The sequence below is a fragment of the Catharus ustulatus genome, chromosome 13, assembly GCF_009819885.2.
Source record: "Catharus ustulatus isolate bCatUst1 chromosome 13, bCatUst1.pri.v2, whole genome shotgun sequence".
Lineage (NCBI taxonomy): Eukaryota > Metazoa > Chordata > Aves > Passeriformes > Turdidae > Catharus > Catharus ustulatus.
In genome coordinates, this window is record NC_046233.1 from 18,104,537 (window position 1) to 18,132,228 (window position 27,692).

General features: G+C 43.7%; 1 protein-coding gene and 1 non-coding gene across 2 annotated transcripts in view; both read left to right on the forward strand.

The window, feature by feature from the left end:
- The first annotated feature begins 4,851 nt into the window (after positions 1-4,851).
- The window catches only part of IARS1 (isoleucyl-tRNA synthetase 1), a 97,712-nt gene continuing 74,871 nt past the window's right edge, over positions 4,852-27,692 (forward strand). Inside the window, exons 1-9 of the mRNA XM_033071518.1 lie at positions 4,852-4,910; positions 6,543-6,632; positions 8,833-8,952; positions 9,457-9,613; positions 10,085-10,204; positions 12,984-13,066; positions 20,493-20,610; positions 23,033-23,180; positions 24,326-24,413. Of these exons, the coding sequence (XP_032927409.1) occupies positions 8,834-8,952; positions 9,457-9,613; positions 10,085-10,204; positions 12,984-13,066; positions 20,493-20,610; positions 23,033-23,180; positions 24,326-24,413 (833 nt within the window). The 5' untranslated portion in view covers positions 4,852-4,910; positions 6,543-6,632; position 8,833. The remainder of the gene's footprint in view (positions 4,911-6,542; positions 6,633-8,832; positions 8,953-9,456; positions 9,614-10,084; positions 10,205-12,983; positions 13,067-20,492; positions 20,611-23,032; positions 23,181-24,325; positions 24,414-27,692) is intronic.
- LOC117002696 lies at positions 7,112-7,244 on the forward strand. Its single transcript, XR_004419342.1, has one exon. It is a non-coding gene; the product is annotated as a small nucleolar RNA SNORA84 (small nucleolar RNA).

Sequence of the window (27,692 nt, forward strand, 5' to 3'; positions counted from 1 at the left end):
CTCTCTTCTCCCCTGGCAACAAGTGCCAGGAATGTGTTACCTATTGTAATTTTTAACCTTTTGTAGCTGGAATTGATGCCTCCTCGTTCCCTTTTCAGGGAGTTAGTGAGTTTAATATTGATCAGATCTGCTCCCTGCACGGTACTTAAACTTAATCCTAACTGGCTCTGGCGAAGTGTTTCAGCTGGTGGCCATCTAAATCTCTAGACATTTCTCCCTTTGCTGTAGTTGGTAGAACAGGAATAAAGCTGCTGTCAGGAGGCCAGGACAGCCATGGGAGCTGTTGCCGGGGTGGGACCCCAGCATTCCCCAGCTGGGGAGGTCAATAAAGACCTGCAGGGCCGATCATGGCTTTGCTGTTTCCCTGCCCCCTGTGCCCGAGCCGGGCCGAGCCGGGCAGGGCTCGCACCCCGGAGCTGCTGAGTTCCGAGTTGTGGCTCTCCGGCTCCTGCCCACCCCCAAACGCTGCTCCCCCTGCTCGCTCCGTGTCCGTGTGTCAGAGCCGCTTCCTCGGCCGGGCCCTGGTTTCATTAAACAGCTTTGCCCTCCTAAACCACATTCGGGCCAGTGCCAGAGAGGCACAGTGAAACTTTTCCGCCGTGACTTTGGCCGTCACCGCCCCCCTGCCCGGTCACTCCCCGTGCCCTCCCTCCCTCCCGGTCTCTCCACTGCCCCCGACGGCGGCTCTGGCTCTCCCTGCGGTCCCCGCCCCCTACCCCCCAAAAAACCATAAAGCGCGATCCGCTTTCATCTCGCCTTCAGAAAAGTTCACTTTATTTACAAGGGGGGTGCCCGGGGTTCCCCCCCGTTTACACACACACATCTGTAAAATTAGCCAACCCCCCTGACAAAAACGCAAAGGAATGGCTGAGAAATAAATAAACCTCCCCTCCCTCCGAGGCAGAAAGGCTCCAAGCCAGCGAGGTTCTGCTTCCCCCCCGGCCCGGGGCTCAGGCGATCCTGCTGCAGAACTCGTCGAAGTCCCTCTCCATGAAGAGCTCGCTCTCGATCACATCGTCCTCCGAGGGGAAGTACGGCTGGCTCTCCTCCTGCGGGGAGCCCGCGGCCGCCCCAGCCCCGGCCCCGGCCCCGGCCCGGGCGGGCGGGGAGCGGGCGGCGGGTCCGGGCTCCCCCGCGCACTCCATCAGCGCCCCGCGGGCGTTCTCCAGCACCCCCAGGTACGAGTCCATGTCCAGCGGGTCCATCTCGCAGTCCGACCCGCCGCTCTCGGTGCCCACCGAGTCCGAGCGCAGGTGCATGAGCTGGTACTTCTCTCGCATCAGGAACTGGTTGGTGTTGCGGGGCGCCCGCATGCCCGGCGCCCGCCGGCCCAGCACATTGACGGGCCGCAGGGAGAGCAGCACCCGCGGCCGCGCCGGGCGGTGGCAGCGGCGGAAGGCGCGGCAGTGCTGCTGCTGCAGCTGCTGGTGCTGGTAGTGCTGGAAGTGGCTGTGCGTGCGGCTGCCCAGCAGCTTCCGCGCCCCGCCGGGGACCCTCCCGCGCCGCCCGGGCGGCCAGCGGGAGCGGCTGCCGCCCCGCCGGGGCTCACCGCCCTTCAGCGGCGTCGGGGAGGCGCCCCCCGGCACCCCCTCGCCGCGGGCGGGCTCCCAGGGCGGGCACACGATGAACTCCGCGCGGCGCAGCATCGCGGCCCCCCGGCCTCTCACATGCTCCGAGGCGCCGGGACGCCCCCGCCGCGCTGTTCCTGCGCCGTCGCCTCTCCGGCGCGTCCTCCGCTTCTCTCCGGGCTGAGCGGCCGCTTCCCAAGAGCCCTGCGGGGGCCTCTGCGGGCGCCTCTACCTTTTCACGATCCGCTCTGTTTTTTTCTTGAGCGGAGCCCGTTGGCAGCGCATAGCCTGGCTGAACGGCTGCGGGCTGCGGGGCAGCTTGACGGGTTCCAAGCTGCCGCTTCGGAGATGGTCTCGCCTACTCCCCGGGCGGGCGCTGCCGGGCTGTCAGCGCTGCGCCGGGCACGGCGGGCCGGGGCAGGGCCCGGGAGCGAAGCGAGCGAAGGCAAGGGAGGGCGCCGAGGCTCAGGGACCGCACAGGGAGCGCGCGCACCGCCCGCCGCCCCGCGCCCGCTGCCGGCGCGCTCCCGCGCAACCCTTACTTATCACCTCCGGCTCAGTCCAACTGCCTCCGCGCCGCGGGGGGGTGCCGGGGCAGCACAGCCACTCCTTAGCCGGTCTGTCCCCTCCAAACTTCGCCCTCCTTACCGGGGGAGCGCGGGGGCTTCGCGTCACCGCAGCCCCCGTGCTCGTATCTCCCGTGTTATCCCGAGTTCTCCCGGGTTGTGCCGGGATCTTTCCCCCCTTGGGCGCGCTTTGGCTTGGCTCAGAGCGGCGAGCGCATTTTGTTCATCCCCTATTCACGAAAGCCATTTACGCTCAGCTCCCCGCGCAAACACCGTTGCCCGCCTGCCCCTTGCAGCGGCGCCACGCAAACTGCGTACGACGCCCGTCCCTTGCGGTGGCGCTACGCAAATCGCGTAATCCAGCCGTGAGGGGCACTGTTGGGGGGGGGAGGCGGCGAAATGGCTGCGGGGGCTGCGAGGAGGGAGAAGGGGAAGCCTGAGGCCGGCACCGGACGCCGGAGAAGCCGCGGCGCTCAGTGCCAGTGCCCGCGGCCACCCTTCCTTTGTAGCTCCAGGCTGCGGCCGGTGCCACCGCCGGGAAACGGTGACCTTCCCGCGGGTCCCACAAAATGGTGCCCGCGCCTTCCCCCTCAGCCGCTTCACGCCACGGGAGTCCCCTCCTGAGGCTTCACAGTGTTTTTTTGGTTTTTTTTCTTTCTTCCCTTTAACCTCTCCAGCTGAATCGGTGGTTTTTTTCATCGGTATAGAGTGAAAAATGAGACCAGAGGCATTCATTTTTGTAGTTTGGGGAATGCCCCAGTTACTTGTGCTGGGCATTGGTGCCTCTACTGCAAGTTTCCCCTGATTTTCCACTCTGTTTTGGGTGGGGTTTTTTTGCCCTGTATGTAACTAATGTGACACTGACTTCCCTGTTGACCCTTGCCTCATGGCCAGTCTGTTCATGAAAAATAAGATCAGTGTTGCCCAAATGCTCCCAAGCTGAGCGTGAACCAGGGCAACAACTCCCATGCAGGTAACATTTTATTACAATTTAACAGTGAAGGGCAAAGAACTACAAAATATACTGGGGGAGACAAGGTAAAAATCTGGATTTGGGCCAACTAGAGTTAACGTTGGAGTTAACGTTGCCAAAACCAATTTGCCAACATTTGTCTGTCTCACTGCTTTAGAGTGTATTTATAGAGGATATAGAGAGTGCTTGTTCCAAATGCCATTCAGGAATTATATGCTATTCCATTTAAACTCAGCTGGTGTTATCACTTGTGTGTTTTACAAACTAAAGGCCAAAATGGAAGGAGTTGGCACGGGAGCAGGCAGCAGCTGTCTAAAGTTGTCTAAAATCGGCAGCCTTTGAGAGGTGAGGGAATGTGAGAGCAGGGGGAGGCTGCAGCGCTTTCAGAGTTCATCAGGGTGTTTGTAAAGAAATGCCACATCATGTGGTAGAATTCACGTCCTGAGTTGTCACAGGCTTTTTCACAGATGTATTAGGCAGCAGTGTGGCTTGAATAAACTTCTGCCATTCCAAACTTCCCTCCTGGATACAGAACATCCCAGAACTCTGTGTTTGTACAGGGGACTGTCCTGGCAACCACATGCACCCGGGCTCTCCTGTCCACTGCTCAGCCTCAGTTCCCATTTCCTCTTCTGTTTCTCTGAGTTTGTGCAGATTGGGTCTGCATTTCTTTTAGCTGTTTATAGAAGGATGTAGGACATTTTGTGTAGAAAGGAGTCTTGTGCTACTTTGTGCAAGCAGGGATTCCAGTTAATGTGCCTCCCTTCACATCTGGATTATCTCTAATCCACACACTGACACTGCCCTGCACAGACCAGTGAATTCATCCTGTACCCAGTCCTGCAAATTAAAATCAAAAGCTTTTATTGAAACCTTTACTGGCACCTACATCTCCATTAGTAAATAAGTTTTTAGGGTAATTTGAAATCATTACCTGGAAGCAGCTGAAATATCTGTGCCTATGCTCTGTTCTGGTCAGGGTTCAGGTGTGCAGGCTGGGAAGAGCATCCATCTCCCTCCCTCACCTTCCTGGCTCACTTCTATTTTTCTCTGTCTAGAGCCTTTTCACAGCTCTTTTCAGCACTGGAAGAGTGGAGGAAATGTATTTTAATGTATCATGAAATGTTTTGTAATTTCTTAGTGGTTACCAGCCAGCAATATTTTTTTTTCAAACCCTTAAGTTTCCTTTGACATGGGGGAACCAAAAACCAATTTTTTTTTTCCTTTTTTTTTTTCCTTTTATTTTTTTAGCAGCCGAGGAGGGACTTCTATTGTAAGTAGCAGCCTTAAGAATTGGTATATTGAGATATTTAAGACTATTCCTTTAATGGAGGTCGAGCTCCCGAGAAGGGTTTTGTAGAGGCCCTTGGTATCCAGTTACTGGGAGCAGCCCAGTGTTCTGCTCTCGCTGGGTTGGAGCCGCATGGGTTATCCAGGACACCCAGCACAGCTCCTGCCCGGGTTTGGGCTCGGGGCCCGCGGCTGAAGCCAGCCCCCGGCCCACAGTTCGGGCTCATGCCACCCGCGTGCCCTCAGGAGCTCTCCCCGTGGCCGTGAGGGGAACTCTCGGCCCCGCCCCTGCCCCGCCCAATCAGGGGCCGCGGGGCGGGCGCGTGGGAAGAGTTTCCCGAGCTGCCTTGCGCCGCCGTGACGCGCCGCCCCAGGAGAGCTCGCAGCCAATGGGAGGACGTCTTACAAAGCTTCTTTGTCCCACAGCTGAGAGCCGCGCGCTGATTGGCCGTGGCGCCGGCGGTGTTTCCGGCCATGCTGCGCCGGGTGCGATTGCATCATGGCGGGACGGAGGTGAGCGGGGCGGGCATGGTTCGGCCGGACCCTCGGCCCCTCACTGCCCCCTCACGGCCCTGCCGCCCGGGGTTGGCTCATGCGGACGGCGGGCGGCTCCGAGACGTGAGGGCGGGGCGGCTCCAGCGGCGTGTCGGGGCCTTGGCGGGGGAGCCGGTGCTGGGCGGCACCTTTAGGCTGTCCCGGGAAAGCGGCGGCTCGTGGCCCGCAGTGCCTGTGCTGTCACCGCGGCAGCGGGGTCCGGCCGGGCTGGCAGCTCCCCTGCGGCGTTTGGCGTTATTAGCTCGTGTTCCGTGCGTACAGCGTCACGTTCACTTGTGTGTTTTACTCCTGGGTGCTGTACAGATTCTTCGCTTTTTCTGCAATTTAGGGGTTACTTACAGCAGGTGTTTATTAAAGGTTAGCCAAATTCCTTATTGCAGGGCTTAATACTTAGCAAGTCTTGGTTTATACAAAGAACTTAAGGTCCCTTACAACGTGTAGTATGTCATAAGCATTCCCTTCAGCATCCTGTTAATGGGGGCGGGGTTTGATGAATGCTCCCTTTTTTACTGCTGCAACTGCGGTGACTTTGATATCTTCAGCAAACCTTGGCTTCTGGATCCCGGGAGCCTTTTGGAAACTGCATTTTTATAAATATTTTTATTCGGTTTGGTGGTGACATGCTTAGAAAGCAGCTGTCAGGTAGTAGAATTTAGTTGTCACATAAAAGCAGTGTTCAGTAACTCAGCTGACACTGGTTTCTGAGTTTTTATTAAAAAGACATAATTCAGAGTTGTTTCAAGATAACTTAGATTTCTTCTTTTCACAATGATATGTTACATTTTAAATCAAGATAATATGACAACAAAAATTTCATAAGCTGTCACAAGATGCAGTGTAAAACTGGGCTCTCACATAGCATGAAGTTTTTGTATCTAAAGACAGCACTCATTGATGAGTGTGGTTGTTGCTTTAGCAATGTTTTAATTGGCTTTTCAATATTAAAGGAAAGCCTTGCAGGGGGACAGCTGGGCTACTGTTGCAGCTTTATTCCCTGTGTAATACACTAGCACAAGATTTTCAGAAGCAGTGTTTGTTCTGTATTTCAGCATTGTGTTTCCATCCATCCTTCCTCTTGTTTTAAACTTGATTGTTTCCATCCCTTCTAGAAATGGAGAATTTTGATTATCAGGTGAACAGTTTAGACAGTACCCAAAAGGGCAGAAATGGTGTGTATGGAAAACAGCATTGTTTAACTTTGGAGAAGGCAGCTGTAGGTGGAGAAAGGAGGTCCTAGCCTTTGGAGGGGCTTTGGTCTTTTACAGAATAGTTTGTGGGAGAAGGTGACTGGAACAAGAGTAAGAGACTGATCACACACCCCTGGAAATCAGAAACCTTTTTTACACCTTTAGTTCATCCTGTCTCTTTATACTTACAGTTACTCATCAACAAAATGATTAATATCTTGAAATCCACTTTATTTTCATCATATCTGTTGCGTGGAAAGGACAACAATATCTCTCAAGTATGGGTTTGCTTCATTCGTAGTGGTGTTTTAATTGAATTTTTATTGACTTTTGAAAAGTTAATATTTTGAAAAGCACATGTGAATTTGACTTTATGGTTTTAATGCATTTTTTTTTCTTGTAGATAAGAAGCTCATCTTAAGTCTCAGACTGCTGTAATACAATCTCCAAACTTTGACAGCTTTGCTAGTGAATGTTGTTATCCTCTAGAAAAGTGAGTGTACTTAATAAAACCTTGCTTAGTGGTGCATTGTCCTTAACACTTCTTGTCAGCAGAAAATGAATAGGGACCCCTGATCTCTGTAAATGTGAAGTGTTGTCTGAAAGTGTGATTTTATTAGATTTCTCTCTATAATTTCTGTAATAAGGTTTGTGATGTTTTTGTTCAGTCTATGTTCAAAGTAATGAAGTTATCCTTGATTATTTTGTGATGTAAAATACCTAAACTGCTTATAATGATTTTTTTTTGTGCTATAGAGATATTCATACCTCTGTCTATAAAACTGTTAGTTCTTAGTTTCTTTTTCCTCAGCTGAGGTTGAGCTGTGGTGAGGTTTTCAATGTGCTTTTGCCTTTTAAGTCAGTCTGTTTAAAATTCTGGTTTGTAACTTGGGAAAAAATTCCCAATGGTATTTTTCCCCACTGCTTGTCACACAATAAACTTGTGATATTGCTGAGTGTGGATGGATTTGTGCCCTGTGGTTACTGGACACTGCTGTGCCCGTGCAGTGCTCCAGTTGGAGGATGGGCCCACAGTGACTCTGTGATTTATGCAGGGAGTCTGTGATCCATGAGCAGCCTCCACAGCCCGGTCACAGGCACACCCCAAAGCCCAGCCTGCCTCTACTTTGTTCAGTTACACACCTGGCAGCTGGCCAGTCTCCAAACCCTTGGCAGTTACCACTAATTTGGGAGGGCTGAGCTTGAGCTGAACAGAACATGCAGATCCTTAAACCTCAGGTCAGCAGGCTTGTGGGAAATGAAAGCTGTAAGGCTGAATTATTTTATTATTCCCCTTGTCTCTGTGATCAAATCACTGTGAAATGACACAGCCTGATCAGTGCTTCAAGGCAGAATGGTGAAAACTCTCCTGCAAGTTGTATGTAGAGTAACTCACTGTGCTCAGGCTGGTTCTTACCTTTCTAAAATACATCCAGGCCATGGCCATGTGTTCCTTGTCAGCCCCTGATTTCCCCTCCAAATGCTCTGTAGCCTGTGCACCAGGTTGTGGTATTTTTCAATTACACTAATATGATAATGATAAAGGACAATTTGGCTTTATTAGTGGAGAGAATTATTTGTCATGAGTACAAAAGTGGTGGCATTTGTCTGTAGCATGCTTTTTCATAGGGGTTCAATCCTTGAGCTGGCAATTTTTGTGCTCTTCTGTGTTCCATTTAAGCAAATGTTTTGGAACTTCAGCTGTAACTGGAAGCATTGTCTTCATGCATTTGCCTTTGCTGCTGCTTTATGGTTAGTATTTATAAACCTCAGTAAAGTGCTGTTACTTGTAATTTTCTAATGCTGTGGTAGCTGCTTCTGGTGTAAGTGTGCTCAGGAGCAGCAGCACTAAAGTGAGAGGTGGAAGGACTCTTTTATTCTGTGACATCATCTATTACAACCTTCATAACCAATTTTCTTTAGGGAACTGCTCTCTTAAAACACCCTTATTCCCCAGAGCTTTCAGTTCTTGCTGTGGCTTTTTATTGAAATCTGACCCCTTTCTATCACAGCAGGTCTGGAACCAGGCAACTGTTGTGTGTTCCTAATTATGTTGAGAATTCCTCTTTCCTGTGTTGCTTACAGAGTGTGGATGTGGCCTGCTGGGGCTTAGTTTTAATGTGCTTATAAAACTCATGTTCATTTTTGTAGTGTTTTTCAACTGTGCTCTTTGCAGTCTGGCTGCTTTCTGGGGCATCTGAGATTGCTGGCATAGCCTGATGGAAAATGCTCTTTTAAGCATCTAAACAATGTGAATAAATGTACAGTGAAAACGAGCCTATTCTTCAGTAGTTTAAAGTGAAACTCTGATACAAACTGGTGCTAAGGGGTCACTTTTAACTTGGAAGTTTTTCCTGAAGAAAAAACCCCAAACCTGTAGCCAAAAAATGGTTTACGCTTTGATTGTTTTCTCTGGGAAACAGAAATAAAAACACGATAAAGAAGGGAATAATCGTTGTTGGATGAATGGAGAATCCTTTTCCTGTTCCAAAACTTTGGTGCCAGTCACTCAAAATTAACCTTTTTTTAGAATGGAGTGCTTGCTTCCATGCCTGCAGTGAATCAGGCTCTTTGGAAAACTGAGTTTTGGCTTGGTGATACAGATTTGAAAGATATAAGTTGTATTTGTGGAGTTATTTTTTCTCACTTCTGTTCAATATGTATTTTTCTCTTCTTGATCCTTGTTGGGAAAGAATGGTTCAACAAGTTCCAGAAAACATAAATTTTCCAAATGAGGAAGAGAAGATATTGTTGCTCTGGAAAGAACTTAATTGTTTTAAGGAATGCCTGAAACAATCAAAGAACAGACCTAGGTAAGAATCTGTTAAAAGCTGTGAGTGCCACTGTGTGTGGCAGTGCAGGGTTGGCTTGGCTGTAATTACTCTTTGTTTTTCCTTGGTTCTGTAAACAGCAGCTGCTCCCTTTGCCAGCAGCAGGCCTGGCTCATGCTGCTGTCCCTTTATTTTTCACTTGGTGAAAAATCAGGAGTGTTCAAACTGTTTTAATAGACCTGTAATTTCCTGCCTGGTGGGTTTGTAAGAGAAATAGGGAGGTAAGCAAAGAACTCTTCCCATTGTGGAGCTGTGGAGCACTGTGCTGGGGTGTTCCATGGGAATCCTGGGAGAACTGGCAGTGGCAGGAACTGAACAAGTTAGAATGTTCCCTTCAGTCCCACTGCCAGCATGGCACCTGTGCTGGCTGATCATGGAAGAAGAGGGAATGGATATTTTCCTAGTGAAACACAAGTAGTGAAATAGAGCCACCCTGGGAATCTGCTGCTCAGTTGTTGCTTTAATGAGGAATGTTTTGTGTTGTAGGTTTAACTTCTACGACGGCCCCCCGTTTGCCACGGGGCTCCCCCACTATGGCCACATTCTTGCAGGGACCATCAAAGACATCGTGACCAGATTTGCTCACCAGAGTGGTTTTCATGTTGACAGAAGGTTTGGCTGGGATTGCCACGGCCTCCCTGTGGTATGTGCCATGAATTTGCCTGCAGATACTTCTGTTGGTTTCTCTTTCCCAGTTGTTCCCTGCTTATCACTCACTTTTCTATTGCTGTTATACCTGGCATTGTCGCTAAAAGAGAAATTAAGTTCTTGTCCAGTGTGTATCTCTGGCTTTTGTGTGCGGTGAGTTCAAGTTCAGGAGTTTCCTACTGATCACCTGCACTCTCTTCATTGCTGTGAACCTGCATTTATTTGGTGCATTTCTCAGAAACCTTTTTTTTGTTAAATTTTTGAAAAGATACTAAAGAAACAGTCATGCCAGGGTGAGCCTTTGAAATCCCTGCCTAGTTCAGGTGCAGCTCTCATGAAATCTCAAAAGGTTAAAGGAGGCCCCTGAGCCTCATTAGAATGTATAGGACACAAAAAAACTATCCAGGGAAATCCTGAAAGCTTTTGATAACAGGATGTTTTGTTTGGTTGTTTCCCATGCTCCCAGGAATATGAGATTGACAAGACTTTGGGCATTAAAGGGCCAGAGGATGTGGCAAAGATGGGGATTGAAGCTTACAACAAAGAGTGCAGAGGGATCGTCATGAGATATGCCAAGGAGTGGGAGGTGAGTGAAGGCTCAGTCCATGTTCTGCTGAGCATTTCTAAATCTGTTTGTGCAGAAGTGTTCCAGGTGGGGTGAACTTCATCCATTTGTCTGATTATGTGCATAAATCTCATGTCTTTAAGATCCTGTGTTTCTCCCCTGTGATTCTGAAAGGGGAACAAAAAGAGCACCATTGTGGCTCAGAACAGAGACTGCTGTGCTGTCAAGAGAAGGTTCCTTGCAGGTTACCTGGAGCTCAAAGTGTCTAATGACATACACTGAACAAATAAGAGAGATGTTGAGCATTGTCTCTTTCTTTGTATCTTCTTTTCTGTAGAAAAGTGAAAGATCTGCCTTTGGTTTTCAAATGGAACCATTAAAGAAAATTAACATTCACCTCATTGCTTTTCTGCTCCTACTTCCCCACAGTCTTTTCATTGCCAGCGTGCAGGGCAGCAGCTTGTATTTTTGGAAGAACAGAAATTCTCACATCTGGTTTTGCCACAAGAGGTGTGGTTAAATCCTCAGTTTTCCCAGAGAATACTGGTGTCAGCTTTGCATCCTAGGAGTACAGGGAAAGTGTTGGTGTGTGCAGTTTTGAAGAATGGTGATTCTTTAAAATGATTTCCAATAAAGCTTTATCTTAACAATAATTTTTTCTTTCTTAGGCAGAACAGTCCTAATTGTTTTAATTTCTCCTTGTGTGAACACTCTTCTGCTTCATCACACTCCTCTGCATGTTTCTAGTCCTGCTGTATTTCTTTTCATGGAAATAGCACGTTCTTACTTGAGTCTCACTTGCCTTTTGCCCTTGGGAGCATTTTGAAGTTTACAGCCAGTTTCTGAAGAAACCAGAGCTGCCTTGGGTAGAGTAATTGTGGCCTAAACATCAGTGAGTGGCTGGATGAAAAGCACACAGTTTATTTTTTTCAAATTACACTCGAAATGTTTTACTTCAAACCCATCATTGATAATTCTTTGCTGCTTTTAGAAATAAAAATAGCAATATTCATTCTGGTTTGTTGTGGTGGTTTAACCCCAGTTGGCAGCCAAGTACCAATGGGTGGAGATAAGAACAGTTTAATTGAAACAAAGTAAAATATTATAATTATGCTAATTATATTAATAATAGTAAAAGAGGAGAGAGAGGAAGGAATAAAAAACCAGGAAAACCAAGTGAAGCCCAGTCTTGCTGCTGAGTGATGCTCAGCCTGTCTCTGCCCAGTGATTCACAGCTCCTGGCCAAGTCCCCCCAGTTTCTCTGCTGGGCACGATGTCCTGTGCTATGGAATGTCCCTTTGGCCAGTTTAGATCAGCTGTCCTGGCTCTTCTCCCACCCAGCTCCTTATGCAGCTCCTACCTGGCATAGCCTGGGAAACTCTGAACTCCTTGCTTGGGGCAAGCACTACTCAGCAGCAACTAAGCCAGCAGTGGGTTAACAACATCATTCCCATCCTAAACCCAGAACACAGCACTGTAACAGCTGTGAAGAAGAAAATTAACTCTATCCCAGCCAGGCCTGGAACATTTGTGGCTCATTTTCCATACCTTTTGACTTGCTGTGCTTCAGCAGCTGGTGTTTTTGCAGTGCTGGGTAGTCCAAGCACTCATCTTTTGGGTGGTGAATGGATTTTTTTATTTTGTTTTGTTCATAAACTTGTGGATGTATGTGTGTATTTTAGATGATAAATAATGATACTTGTTTAAATATCTTTTGGCTTGTAATAAATTAAAATATTTTGGAATAGTGCTAGGAGAGGAATTACCAACATTCCTGTTAGAGTGTTTATTTTCTACCTGGAGTGGTTAGCAAATATTTGAGCCTTACGAAAAAATAAAAAAAAGTTCCTTGGGTGTATAAGATCTTACAGTGCTGAGACCAAACATAATAGTGGATCCTCGTGCTCATCAGTCCTAGGCTATGGCTCTTATTAGTGGAATGTCAGAGTGGCCTAAAGGTCAGGATGGAAGGTGATCCATTTCAGGAGCTCAGGTGTTGTATGAAAATGTGGAGGTGAGAGAAGGAATGTGTTCTGTGCTGGTTTGGCATTCAGTGTAACAGTGTCAGGACAGGTGTCCCTGGCTTGGCTGTCTGCAGAGCTGGGGGTTTGGATGGCTGTGAAATCCCACTTGGCCCAGTGAATCCCACAGCTGGCTCATTCCTCATTAGTGTCTGCATGTGACCATGATCTGTCCTGGGACAGGGGCTGGCACCTGTCACTCCTGTGGCTTTGGCAGCCCTCTCATGGCTCTGGGAAGTCAGAGAAGGCAGTTGGCCCTGGAATAGTTTGATAACTTGTCACATAGCAATTTCTTTCAGCATTTCTATGTCTTCAAATTACATCATGTTTTCATGTCACTGAAAGCTGATAGACTATGTCTTCTGTGTTTTCACTGTCTCTGCAACAAGTAGTCTTAAAAATAGAAGTGAGACCACTCTAATGAAAAGCAATTTTCAGGCATTTGAACCTTGGCTGAACCTTGAGTGATCCACCATTTCTATTTGATGAATGATCCAAGTGATCAAACATTTTTGCTGTGTTGAACACATTTGCCTGTTGTGTGACCTTGGTTGTAAATAACCATGCTCATTGTTTCATTCCTTTCTTATTTTTGCTTGAATACACTGTTTGGAACTATTATAATGCTAAAATATTTTATATATACATTTCATTGATATGGGACAAAGATTACACTTAAAAACCTAGCTGATTTTTATTTTACAGAATAAAAATTGGTAATGTATTATGATGATACATTCTTAAGATGCCCTTCAATCTCTGTTTTTGTGTCTTAACAGTTCAGTGTTACCAGATTAGGACGCTGGATTGACTTTGAAAATGACTATAAAACTCTTTACCCTGAGTTCATGGAGTCTGTGTGGTAAGTGAACATGCACTGCTTTATGGATTTGAAATGTGACAAAGGCTTCACTCATTGGAAATGTGTGTTGGTCCATGTATCACTAGAACTGTTCTGAAAATGCATCAGGCAGAGTAATTAAATTGATGTAAAATCTCTTGATGTCCAAGTGGTGGAATTAATTGTCCCATTTTTCCTTCTCCAGGATAGCAGGGCTTTGCAAAATAAAGTACACCAACAGTGCCTTTAGGGAGCCCTGAAATCCTACTGATCCATGTCAACTTAAAAGCAGTTCTGAAGATCTATTAATATCTTCCTTGGTTGGTTTAGGAAATTACATTCCTATCTCTTCACTCTTGATGTTCTTCACACTGTCAGCTGTAAATGGGCAAATTGTCCAAGCTCAGTTTAGCTCCAAACCTCTTCTTCAAGCCTGAATTTAGAGGCTGTGAATGTGCTGTTATCTTTTTCTTGGCAGCACAGTTTGACAACTGTCTTGGACTCCTGGTGCAGAGCTTAATAAAGTTTGGGTGTTTTGGCAATGTATTCAGGGTGCCTGTTGGGATTTCAACATACAAGACAACCTTACAGGTTATGGATAATCAGATTGGTTTAACACAGTGAAGAAATGGCAGCTGTGAGTCCTTTGGGTGACAGAATGACAAGGTGAGTTTTGCAGGGAGAGGTTTAGCAGAAATATATGCTGACAAAAAGCCATTGAAAAGCAAATTATGTGCATAACTAAGTATTATTGAATATTTGGTAATATTAGCTTATAATTAGCTTTAATTTTATAGTTAGTTTCATAAAGTTATGGCAATGGATTGACAGACCTTGTAGATGCCCCTGAAGCCACTGCAGAGGGCTGAAGTGCCAGGGAGATTTCAGTGAGCATTGGGAAGATGGTGGGAAGGCAGCAGATGTTTAACTCGCTCAGCTGAAGAAACCCTGCATAATTATAAAGCCAAAACTGATAAGAAATCTTCATTTTGTAAATTACAAAAATGCTTAGTGGCACCTCAAATCCTGGTTAACTGGCAGCTTATAAACCAAACCTGCCTTGAACTAGCTGCAGGGTCTTCTCTCACCAGACCAGGTGTTTTTTTGGTGGTTTGTTTCTCCCACCACCTCTGCAAAAGGCAGTTCCTGGTCTTTCACCTGTGTAACAGAGATCACCTCCTCTAATGCTTGCTTTAATACAAACTCTATGTTGGATCTGAAAACTCAGATTTCAGGAAGTATGTAGACAGACAGCTCTTAATTTTGTACTTTTTTTGCTTCCTGATACTGTTAAGTTTCTGTTAAATCATGTAATGAAACATTTTCTGTTTTTAAAAGTTGGGGTTTTATTTTTTATTTTTTTTTTAAAGTCTAGAACTGTCTCAGGGCTGAAGGACATACTGCTTAAAGAGAACCCTTACTGCAGTTAGATTGGTGCTTTTGGCAGGGTAATGCAAAATTTCCTAAGAAATTAATTGGATGGCTACCCAGACAATCATCAGACCCACAATGTTCATTCGAGCTGTAGGTTTTAGCATGCTTCTCTCACAATTGATTGCATTTTTTCTGAGATCCTTTTGAAATTCTTTTAAAAAGTTGTAAAATTTAGTGTCCAGCTATGTACAAAAGAGAAACTGCAGCTTAATTTCTGCACTGACTGCCCTGAAGACCATATTGGCCTGTCCAGTGGTTTTACCTTGTTCTCTTTGTGGGAGTACAGTGCTAATTTTAGGCCCAGGAAAAAAAACCTGGCTGTGAAAATGGTAGTGGGCATGGCAGCTGTAGGTTTTGTGGTTAAAATATGGTAAGGAGTTTGTCTTTAGTCATATAATCAGCTAAACCAGTCTGTTTTGGTTATTTTTTCCCTGGTCTGTAGCTCTTCCTGCAGCTCTGGAGTGGCCTCAGCTGGAATTTCTTTGTGACATATGGTGTTTTATTCTTTGTTTCTGTTGAGTTCAGTGAGATAATCTAATACTTGTGATAAATGTTGTTTTCAGTGGTGGTTGATTTGATACAAATTATTTAGATTTGAAATATTTAGGACTCAGACACCAAATACATCTGTTGTACCAGTATCTCTACAAAACAATAAGCTCAGAATGCTAGAGCACATTTATTTTTCATCTTTGTAATTGTATTGGTGGAAATGACTACTTTGTTGGCATTTTGGTGCTATGTCATATGATGACTGACTAAACTGAATTTTCAGCCTGCTAAATTTTGACTTTCAACAAAACCTTCATTGGTAGAATTGTAGTATCCTGGCAGAAATTTTCAGGGGAGGTTTGAAAGTTGGTATCAGTAAGAGGTGATACTGCACTGGTTTTCCATGTTAACATCCAGTCAACTCTGCACATACTAAATAACTTAAATAGAATTTTAAAGTTCTAATTCTGTACAATTTGTCCTGCAGACAACTTGGATCTCAATTAAAAAGTGCCCTTCACTGAAACAGTGCAATGAGTGATGTTCTTGAGCTGGCATGGCACAAACATGAAATTAGGTTCTTGCCTTTTTTTGTACAGTCACGAGACACATGCAGTGAAATGGAGAGGAGTTTGATGGGAACTTAAACTTCTTAGTGAGATGGTCTGAAAGAAACCTTTGGGAGTTGGAATAACTCTAAATGATTGTCTTCACTGCTGGCTTGTTGCGTAGGTGTGGGCTGGGTGTGAGTTTATTGTGAGGGCAGTTTATTCCCGGGCTCTGGGGAAGCAGAGTGGGATGGAGGAGATGGCTCTGCTGTTCCCCCGGTGATGCCATGGCTTGGCCTCTCCTCCTGCTCCTCTGAAGGGTTGCTCGAGCAGATTCCTGTCACCATCTAGTGCCCAAATGAGCAACTGCGGGCTGAGCCTGTTCCAGACGGTCCTGAGCTCTCCTTGGTGACAGAGCTCTGGGAGGAGGTGCCAGGGAGAGCTGGGCTCACACCCAGTCTGCCCTGAGGCAGGCCCATTGCTCAGCACTAAACCACAATGATCTCAGAACAGCAGGTCTTTGAACAGAAATTCTCCTAATAGGAGTCACTGTTGCATTCTGTGTATTCCATGACTAATGATGCTCTAGAGAGATACTGGTGATAAGAAATGTGGTTTGTCCATTTTTCTATGAGCTACCTGTATTTTTTCCCTCGTTCTTGTATTTCTTTTATGCATTAAGTTATCTAGTCCCCTTGTTACCTTCTCACCATTCCAGTCCTTGTTGTATCTCCTTACCTGTATTTTGGAGGAGGAATACACTGCACACCTGTGGATGATCTTTGGAATAAGTCTAACATTAGTTTTAGATACTCACATTTTCTGATATACAGGTATTTTGCATTTCTGCTTGATCCAGAATCTCTCAACAAAAACACTGTTCTGAAGATTACAGCTTGGAGGGTAGACCTGGAACAGGATGATCTCTGTATGCCAGGATTTTAAAGCTTTCAGTGGTAGTTGAACATGGAATTTGACAACTTCTGTGCTCAACAATTCCTAGGTCCTGGAACAAAGAAATACTTTTCCTGTCTTGCTTAAGGAGCTGTCTTTCCAAGATGCTATTCTAAAGATAGGTTGTGTTTGTTGTTGGAATTCATGTTCCACTTAAGTTTATGCTTTTTTGATTCACATCCAATGTTTTTTGAGTACTTTTTTTGTCCCTGAGCATCTGTTTTTGATTCTTGCTTTAATTTTGATTTCCTCTTGTTTTTCAAGTGTTGTCCATGAGTTGTAGGAAAACCTTTTCCTCAGAAGCTCTGCTTCCCGTGGTGCTGTTAGGATGCAGTGTTTGCTGAACTTTTAAATGACAGGACTTCTTATATAGCATGGTGTTTGTACCTGGATTTGTTTGGTAGGTCTACAAAATTGAGGCTATAAAATTGTCCTTTTGATATGAATTGATGTGAGGTCACAGCAATAATTTTGTCCACTTACCTACAGTACCATGGATATGTTGAAGTCATAGACCTAGATCCTGTGTCCTAATGCCCACAGAAGTTTACAGTTCCTGCTGTTTTTTCTTTAAAGAGGGGAAAAGGGGTGAAAGCACTTTATATGTGTTTGAAAAGAAATCTCCGTGTTAGTTACGACTTAGTTCTCTGAAAAGGTTGGAATCCTGAAACCCTTAGAAAACCCTTAGATAGTGATCATTGCAAACAGAGCTCCATGAGTGGCATTTATAACTTGGGAAGCTCAGAGATCAAATCCTTCTCTTTGATGTGAACTGGATGTACGTGTTTGAGAAGTGCAGCTTACTTTTGCATAGTGAGAGATGTTGGATTCTGTGTGGGATGCCAGGGGTGTTTGGAGTGCTGCACTGACTGATTCAGTATCTTTTGGAAGCAAAAGCTCCCTTTGCAGGAGTTTGACTATATCCATGTGGTGGTTGTGTGCTGTGTGTGTGACTTGGATGAGCAAATGTTGCAGGAAGGTTCTGGTTTTTTGGGAGTTCTGGAGAGGGCAAGGCTTTGTTATTGACTGGGCTCGAACCTCATGGCACTTCAGGAACAACCAACTCTTATCACTTTGGAAGTTAAACATTCCTCGCACCTTTAGGGACCAGATTCTCTCCCTACAAGAAGCTGAAATATGCATCTTGAATTTTACTTTTTCCCAAGCTGCATTTTTCTTCAGTAAAGGTCTGAGTACTGCTGTCACAGCCAAGAGGATGCAATTAAATTAATTTCTGTTTGAAGAGATATGTAGCAGATTTAGAGGTACAAGATTTGATTTCTCACTTCTGTGAGTACATGTTTTGTTTGTCACTAGAAAGGAGCTCTGTGGTTTCCCTAGATTTTTTTTTTTTTCAGAAAGCACTGCATTTTCAATTTTGGGCCTCTTTCTTGCAAAGTGTCAACATTTTTTCAAACATAAGGGTTAAACCATGTTTTGTGAGGTTATTGTCTAAAATACTGGGATGACTTTTTAATCAAAACGTGATCTCCACCTGTAAGTGACTCTTACTATTAGAACCATCTCTGGCAGGTGCTGTGTTTCAGGTGGGCACTGCTGCAGACAACTCTTTGGGAATCATCTCTGCAACTCTGGTCACACACCAGCAGCTCCCAGCAGCTTTTTTGTTAAGGAAACCACTGTAGGTGTTTTTTAAGGTAACAAAAGAGCTTGTGTAGTGGTAGTGAGGGCTATGGCATCCAACAGCAGTGCTGACTCAGTGATAATTCTGTTTATTCTGCTGTGTGAGGGGCCAGGCTGTGACAAACTCCAAATGAGTGCTGGTTGTGGCCTGTGAGGCTCTCAGAGGACAGATGTGGTCTGATCCCATCCCTGCTCTGAGTGCACAGCTGGAGCCAGGGGTGTGCAATGGGATGGGATTGCCACAGGAGGGAGATGCTGGCCTGGATTGGGAGCTTGGCAGCTCCACATAGTGCTCACCTTTGCTGAGCAGCTCCCTGAGTTTACAGTTATATTTACAGCTGAATTAAATATTCAGTGTTTCTCTGACTAGTTTTTGTGTGCTGTTAGTTGGCAGTGCTCTATAGAAAGTAAAGTGGAGCCTTTTTCTATAGGTGTTTTAGTTACTGCTTTTGAAAGGCAAATAGAACACCTTCAGTAGGAATGCTGTCACTTGTCACAGGCTGCATTCATTATGCTCTGAGGGGTAAGCACACATTTAAAGTTATTTTAACTCCCACAAAAACTTGTGCAGTTAGCCAGCTCAAAGTTATATGCTGAAAGCTGATAAAAACTATATTCAGGGATCATTTTTATAGAAGACTGATCTAGATTTATACAAGTCTGAGTTGATAAACTTAAAATCTCCACTGTAGTCACTCACTGCTGTGTTTCAGATTTGGGTTGGGGGTCAGGCAGCCACATCCTGCCTGTGGGTGCCATTTCTTGGTTGGACAAGGCTTCTTTGGAGTTGTGTAAGGTAAGGCACCTCTGTAGGAGTGCACAGCTCTGAGGGACCCCTGGGTTTGGCTCCTCTGTGGCACAACTTGATGCTGCTGAGGGTCTCAGAGGTTTTTTCCATCTCAGACTTTGTATTATATAATTTTTCTGATGTTAGTGACTGCTCATAGGAGAGTTTTGGAGTTTTACTGGAGACCCATGGATGAATTTGAGTGGACTGCACATCTTTTCTGCGTGACATTCTGTATTTTCTTCAGCTGCCTAATCTGCAATATAATAATTATTCTGTTTAAGGCACCACGGGACTTCATGTCAGCAAACCAGAGCATGTCTTTTGATATTCTCATTTTGGACCACAGATAAAATCAGTGCAGTAGTCTACTTTTTTTTTTTGTTGAAGATGATTATTTCAAGCATAGAAGACACGACACTGACTGAAATACAGGTCCAGATTCTCAAGCACAAAATGACAGCCTGCAGAAAAAAGTGCTGCTTGCCAGGATTGGGTTGGTTGCTTAGCAATGAGCTATTTATCTGCAAAGGGACCCAGAAAAGGGATCAGGATGGTTTGAAAACATAGTTTGAATAAAGGAGCTTTTCAAGTCAGCAGAGTTTAACAGTTTTTGTGTGAAATTCCAAATGACGAGGCTCTGCAGCAGCTCTGATTTGTGAGTTGAAGTTGGCAGGATTATTTAAGGCTTGCCCTCTCCTGCCTTGCAGCCTGCAGGCTGTGCCACTGAGTGTGCAAGTCAGCGAGACATGAGAAGCTGATAAATGCTGATGGTCCTTGAGGAAACCCTGCAGTGTTCAGGGTTTGTCCATCACACGGACACCTTGAGTTGTTGTGTGAAATGTTTCTCTTCCATTCATTTTGAGCATTGATTCAATTTGTCACTTGTAGTGTTAAGTGCTGTCTTGATTATTTCAAGAAAACATAAGAATTCAGCTATGCTGCAGGCTGTGTTGATGGTTTCCTAAGCAGAGTTAGCCCTTGGTGTGAGACGGAGTTCAAAGGAGAACATTCAATTGCAGCACTGTAAAAATGAGTTCATGATTCTTCATGGTTAACTGTGCACTTCTGTGGAAAATGCTCTTGGATTATCAGGATTTGCTTGGGGTGGGTTGCAGGTGGCTCTGACCTGTATCTGTGTCTCTGCTCTAGCACTTGGTTGCTGCAGCAGAAATTTAGGATCATGTGAGAAGTGAGCAGCCATGTCACTACAGCCCTTCTCTAAGTTATGACTCATTTCAGCCTTGTAAATTGTTCAGATTCCAGGTGATCTTTGTATTCAGGAAATCTGGGAAGGTACTTTGATGGAATACAAATCCATATTGCTGATTAATCTCTGTGCTGTGCAGCCAGTGCATGGAATACCAAGCTGCCATAACCAGCTAAAGCTAACAATCTGCTAGAAATGCAATTGCAATCAATTCCCTTTGCCTTTTGACTTGCAAATATTGCCTTTAGTTTATGGTGGATTTTTTTGAAAAAAAGTTTCATTCAGAAAGAAACTCCAGCTAGAGCAGAAACCCCATTTTGTAGTTTATTTACTCAATATGAAACACCAAGTTATTCCTTGTTCCTTATGTGCTTCCAGGTGGGTTTTCAAGCAGCTCTATGACAAAGGACTGGTGTATAGAGGGGTTAAGGTCATGCCTTTTTCAACTGCATGCAACACCCCCCTGTCCAACTTTGAGTCCCATCAGAACTACAAGGTAAGTTGCAATCAGATTTCTCTACTTTATTCTGTTTGGATTTGGAAAACTTTAGTACTTTTTGCTTGGTGGTACCTAAACATGTCATTACACTCAAAATTGGTTGTAAAAATCTAGGTAAATGGGTAAATTTTGATGATATTTTGCTGTATTTGTTTGGATCACTTGATCCACACTTAGTTTTATTATGGTAAATTCCTCCCTCTCTGGACTCCCAAGGTTTTATTGCAGGGTTTGAATCTTCTGTGAGGAGATTCACAAGGAATCTGAAGCTGTAGGATAATGGTTCTTTTAAGAATCATTAATTTAGATTGGAAAACCCCAGAAAATATTTCATGTAATGCAGGGTTTACTGTGGTTTATAAAATGTTCCTTTGAAAGTAAGTGACAAGATAAAGCAAGAGCAGCTTCTCACTTGCAACAAACTCATGTTCATGTATGTGAAAGCAGAACTTGTGTCCCAATTTTCCAAATTCCACGTTAGTTTGTAGATAGAGGTTTTGTATCCTTTCCAATCCTGACCCAGGCCTCCATATCCTTTTATTGTAAATCTTTCACTTGCATTGTGAGAACAGAGAGCTAGCACAGATTGTACATCTGGTCTCTACATCTTGCCTAAAAAAGACCAGTTTTCTGGCCAAAAATAGTGTTTTAAAAACAAATGTTTAAATAGACTTGGAGTACAATGCAGCCCACAGATAGCAGAGAGATACCAGAGCTTTCAGTATTGCTGAGGGGTATTTACACTGAAGAAAAAACAGTTTGTGATTTATGAAAGAGAGATTTGCAAAGAGATCTTGATATTTGTGACTGACTGACAGCTAAAATAATTGCTTTTCTTGTCCTTATTGACTGACATTTCACACAGACTCAGATAAATGAGCTTTCTTTGGAACAAAGATTATTTTGGAGGGTTTATGTGTATGTGTATCTATATCTATGTTTTCTTTTTCCATAAAGCCAAAGCTCTTTTCTTGAGTCTTAATGAAATATTTAGATGCTGTTTCTTACTCTAGAACCAGAGGTGTGGGTGGGTGGGATGCTGCTCTACCACTCCATGCAAAAATGATCTCTCTCATCTGCTAGAAATGGTGTTTGGAAGTTGTGGGTCTGTGAGCTGACAGGATTTATTCCTGGTGGACACAGTCATTTCTGGATGTCTTCCTCACAGTGGAAAGCAGCCTTTGGCTGCTGTTTATTGATTCTCTGAGAAGTGGGACACAGATCAGGAGCAATAGGACACAAGAAGCAGATTCAGAACCAGAGTTGGGTGTCCAGTGCACACCTGAGTTAACAATGCCAGCAGCTGCTATTGCATTAAACTGAAAAAGCAGTGTCTGCAGGTGAAATTTTAACAACTAAAACACTACACAGTGCCATTACCTGTCAGCCTGGATGATTTTTCTGCTTTGCCAGTTGTTTTTATCTACTTGGTGAGCTCAGTGCTTCAGAAAGCAAAGTGAGGAGCCTGCAGTGCTGCCTCGCACTCGGTACAGACAGAACCGAGAGCTCCATCTCTGCCTGGTATTGAGCACAGGCCATGGGTTATGTAATATTTATGTTTTACTGTTGACTGCACCAGATGTTCACAGAAAATTCCCTCTGGAGCAGCCCTCAGCTCAGACATAAATAGCTGCCTGTCCCATGATGCCATTAACTGTTCCATGATGCTGGATGGAAAGCGGAGCGCCTCGCACGAGACGTGCCAAGGCACAGGACCTATTTCTGGGCTTAGGGCTGGTGTGCATGGCACCCTCTGAGCTGGCATCTAGAATTTCCTAGTGAAAATTTCACATTTGCAGGATTAGACTTGCTTTTACAAGCAGCTTTTCATCATATGTGAAATGAGAAGTGACTGAATAGGGTTGTACTTGGCTGAAAGAAAATCTTGTTTTCAGGGGATTTTTTGGACTTGTTTGAAGGTGAAGCTTTGTAGGGTAGCTGACAAAGGTCTCCTTCCCTGAGGTTTTTTTTTCCTCTTAAATATTGACATACTCTTGTTTCTAAGTACCCCAAATGTTTTCTCCCCCTTGTTAACAGCAACTTCTTAATTAGAGATGACTAATTTTATGTGATGGCTGTTCTTCCTCATCCCTGACTGAAGAAGAAAATGTGGAAAAGACTTATTTAGCAGTATCTGAGAGGCTGCTCGTTTTCCTGACCCTTGAGATTGGTTCAAAACTTCAAAAATGGGGTTATAAGAGGTACCTAAAGGAACTGCACTTGACTTTCTTTGGTGTTTTGGCAGCAAATCCCCCAAATCTCCCTGCTAATGGGAAATTTTAATCCTGTGGCCTTATTGTACTGGCAGAGTGCACTGGTGTAATGAGGAGCTCAGTTACTGGTGCTCTCTTCTGACTTTAATGCTGCCACTTCACCTTTTACATTACAGATGAACATGGCATGTTAAATTGTTTTTTAGGATGTTCAGGATCCTTCAGTGACTGTGAGCTTCCCACTGGAGGAAGATCCAGATGTTTCTCTTGTTGCCTGGACCACAACTCCCTGGACCTTGCCCAGCAATCTGGCCCTTTGTGTTAACCCAGAGCTGCAATATGTAAAACTGAGAGGCAAGTGTTGAACTTCCTTCAGTGCCTGGGAATATGGACTTGTATTTTGTATTTTAGACTGGTTTATGTTAAATGTACAGAACTTTTCTGGGGTTGAAGCAGCAGTAGTTTGGAGGATGACATCCACTTTGGATGCGACTGATGATTTCCAACTGTTTTTCTCTTGTTATTTAACATGAATTGAGAGGACAATTCCTTAAAAATACTGACAGATGAAATAAAGAAGAATAAAAAAAGGTGTGTGTGTGTGTGTTTGTAGTCTTTAATTATATCTTCATCTACAAACACCTTCCCCTTTTTTAAAAAATAAAATAGTGAGTAGGAATTGCCATTTTCAACATAACCACATGAATCTGTTGTGAACATTGGTTTCTGCAGGCCTTTGTAGTGAACTCCACGTGTTTGGGTTTTCTTTCTTTGAAGAGAACTAAGTATGTTTCAGTTTTCAAAAGTTTTAACATAAATTTGGTCATCTTTAAAAAGAAATACTGGGTATTTTCAGAAATAACCTTGCTTGCCTGAGGTGCTGAGTTGGGTTTGGATGTCTCTGGCTCGCTGCCTGAGTTGGCAGGGTAGCAACCTGAATAAAATTTGTCATTGAAGTTTGGAAATCAGGGTGGTTTGGGGTAGAAAATGAGTTTTCTTCATAACATTTCACTCTTTTTTGATGTTAACTTCCTTTTGTTAGTATATACTACTTTTATAAAGAAATCCAAGCATGTAATTGAAATAGCAAATCTCAGGAAGTGCATAAAGTGCAGTCATTACCTTACAACTTAATAATATTGTTTTTATGTAGTCATTGTCCATCTTCCAATTGTTTCCCTCTATTTCAATTACAATTTACTGAAACTTCTCAATTGCTTTTTTAATTTGAACTCAGCAATAATAGACAAGGTATTTCTGCCTCTGCAACAACAAAACACACTGAAATTCAGTGGCCTGGGTTTCATCCTGTGGTTTCTGCTTTTGAAAAGTGTTCCTTAACTGGCTGTGTGGGGAAGAAGTACCTGGAAAGTAGTAAAGGATTATTCTGGGCAGTTTTATTGTTACAATATCTTGCATATATTGAAAGGTTTCATAATGGTGCAAATGAGGGGACTAAACTGAGATTTTTGAAACTCCTGTTTCATTTTATATTCTAGATAAAGCCACAGGGAAGATTTACATTTTGATGGAGTCCAGGCTGGTGGCACTGTACAAATCTGACAGTGAATATCAGATACTTGACAGGCAAGTACATAAATTATTATATTTGCTAGCTTTCAGTGTTTCTCTAGATCAGAAGTTAATTGTTTTAAGAAGATGGATCTCCCTGCATCTGTGTTTATATTAGAAAAATCTATAAAAGGAATTGAAATTTGCTGGAACAAATTGGTCTTGTGTGTGAAGCTACAAATAGAAAAAAGTTTCCTTAGGTCCTTGTATTGTGGTGGGGAAAGAAGGTTCCATAGTCCATCCCTTTCCTGTGTGCTTACATTAAGGTGAAAGTTTGAGAAAATGCTGGAGGTGTGGTCAAAATGCCTTCTTCACATTATGTGAAGATTTAAAGGGAAATGGGCCAAGCAATCCCATTGTTTTTAGCAAATAAATATTACTTCTGTAATTACTGGCAGTCATTGCTTTCTGCAGGGTGCTTGTTCATCTTGATTAGGTTGAAAAACAGGAATTATTTAAGAAGTCAGCCTGGGCAGGGGGTGCAGGTATTAAATTCTGTAGCTCTTTTAGACAAAATGTTTGTCTTGGCTTTTCTTAAACCTTCTGTATAAACCAGCAGTCTGTTAAAGAGGTCAAATACAACAGATATGTGTTTGCTCACTTTATTCAACAAACAAACCAGAAAACCCTATAAAACCTCACATAACCACAATAAAAAAAAATAAAGACTAAAAATGTTTTTGAGAATAACACTCCTTCTTCACTGGCATCAGTTTTTTCTATTTTTGTCTTTTTATCAAGCAGTTGAAAGCTTTAAATTGAAAAAATTGAGGTTATTTCAGCTAAGCAGTTGCATGTAATCATTAAATTAGGGAAACACAGAACTGGAATGTTTGTTTAAGATGTTTCTTATTCTGATGGCTCATACTGTGACAGTTGAATAATTTTTTATTTCTGCATTGATTTCCCTCCTTTCCCCTCTATGAGAATGCTCTTAATCTGTCACTTGGTCTGTACCAATTTAAGCTGGTGTTCACTTTCTAAAGATGATGTTCAGTGCTCTCCTTCTTCAGGGTTGGCTGAACTTCTGATCTCTGGAGTTTTTTCCTCCCCTCTGAGTCATCAGTGAAACCACTGAACAGTGTCAGTGTCAGGATGGTCCTGCCAGGACACCACTGGGAATTTTCCTTTGCTCTGATACTGAATTAACAACAACTTTCCCTTGAAGTGGTTCTGTTCCACCAGTTCAAGTATTTGTGCCTGTTGGAATGATGAAGTGTCAAAACTCTCACTGACATTAAGACCTAAATTTGATCTGCTTGCTTGCTATCTAAGCTGGTAAGTCTGCCCCCAGAAAATTTGGCTTGGTGTGGCTTGTTCTTGACAAACTCACATTGTATATTCTTCAGCACTTCACTTACTCAGAACTCTCAGTCACAGTGAATCAGGTTGTTAGAGCTGTCTCAGTGGTTTTTAGGTCCATCAGTGTTTCAGTTCTCTTGGGAAATATAGATATTCTGTTCCTTTTTGGTCTTTTGAAACCTGTTCAGTGTCTCAAAACTAAGCCTTCTATCAAAACCATTTTATTTTCTTAAATATTTTTTAATACATTAGCTTTAGGCTTTAAAAAGAAGCAAGCTAGCCCATATATTAAATCTGTCAATCTGTTATCTTCTGCTTCCAAATTCTTCTTTTAATGCAATACTACAAATTTTACTTCAGTGTGACTGCAATCATTCTATATCCAGGAATGCACAGAACCTTTTGGCCTTTTTTGATGTGGTGTCTTCATCAGAAATGTGAAGAACCTGCTCTTTAAGGCAATCATACACATTTCAGGTGTTGTATTTGTGCCTGATTAGTGATATTTCTAACACCACCACCACTCACTCCCCCAAACTCTGGTTATTTTTAGAATTTTATTTTTTTAAACCTCTGCCTATCTATAAAGCTGCTAGCAAATCTCTTTGCAGAGCAGTACATTTTCTTTCTTTTGTATTAGTGCTATGGTCTCTTTTCAAGCTTGTTTCTTTTCTGTTTTTGGTCATGCTCCAGTTTTTCTGTTATGTAATAATTAATTTTTCTCAAATGTGAAATGTGAAACAATTAAAAGGTAGCTAGTAGTTGAATGGATCTGTGAAAGATTTAGATCTGTATCTAAGTTAATAGAAATGAACTTCACCACTTCTGCTTTTAACTTTTTTCTTCCTTTAGCTCACTTTTAAATTCTCAAGCAGGAGAAATTGAGGAAGAAATTGATGCAACTTAATCTATACCAGGCATCAGGCTGAGGTCAGGGAAAGGTCTGATTGAAAATGTGCAGTGTCTGAAGTCCCCTGAACTGGCTACTTTGCACTCATCAGTTGCTCTGGGTGTATTACCCCAATTTTGGTATTGAGTGGCTTCCTGTTTTATTTAGCAGTGGAAGATAGGATGTGATTGCTGAGCGTTTCTCTCCCCTTGTGTTAGATTTCAATCCTTTGGCATATTAAGCATTTCATTTCTTCACACTATTTCCTCTTTTTGTCTCTTTTTATATTCTAAAGATTCCAAAGCAGATATTCCTGATCTCCTGAGACTGAAGGATTGCTGAAGTGATTTTAAACAAGTCTTACTACATTAACTTAGGTCACAAGAAGGCACCATTGTATACATTTTCAACCTGAAGTTCAGGACTTTGACAAACAAAGTATTTCAGATCCCAAAATGAAAATCAGGAATGTGATCCACAACCTTTACCTTTCTCTGACTTGTGTTAAATAAGAATATAACTACTTTTTTGGTTTTTTTAAAGCCAATTCTGGTGCTTCACATTCTGTATCTGAGCATTCCCACATCTGCCTGGTTGAGCACTGGGATGCTGTTCTCTCATCTGATCCTGATTAAGTGCCTCAAACATTCCTAAGGCTGTTTGTAATATAAAAACATATAAACCATCTGCAAAGCTGAGGCTTAAAATAGCAATCTCCTCTATTCCTGGAGGATATTGTGTGTGCTGAGCTGAGGAGTCATGCTCTTGAACTTGGCAGTAAATGCTGCTCCAGGTCCTTCCTGTGCAGTGAAACAGCTTTGAAGAGTCCCCCACTTTGAAGGAGTCAAGTGTTTTATGGTTTGACCAGTGTTTGGAAGTTGTAGATCAAGGACAGAATAGGAAGAGACCACAGCTGGGACACAGTCAGAGAGCCAGCCCATCCATCAGATTAAGTTATGTTTTAGCTGGATTTTCCCCCTGAAATTGGACGATTTAAGCACTTTCAGGAGAGTTCTGTGCTGCAAATCCCAAGCTAATCTCTGCCTTTGTCAGTGCTGTCAGAAGGCTGAAGGGAGCCAGACCTGCAGGCTCCATCTCTGCTG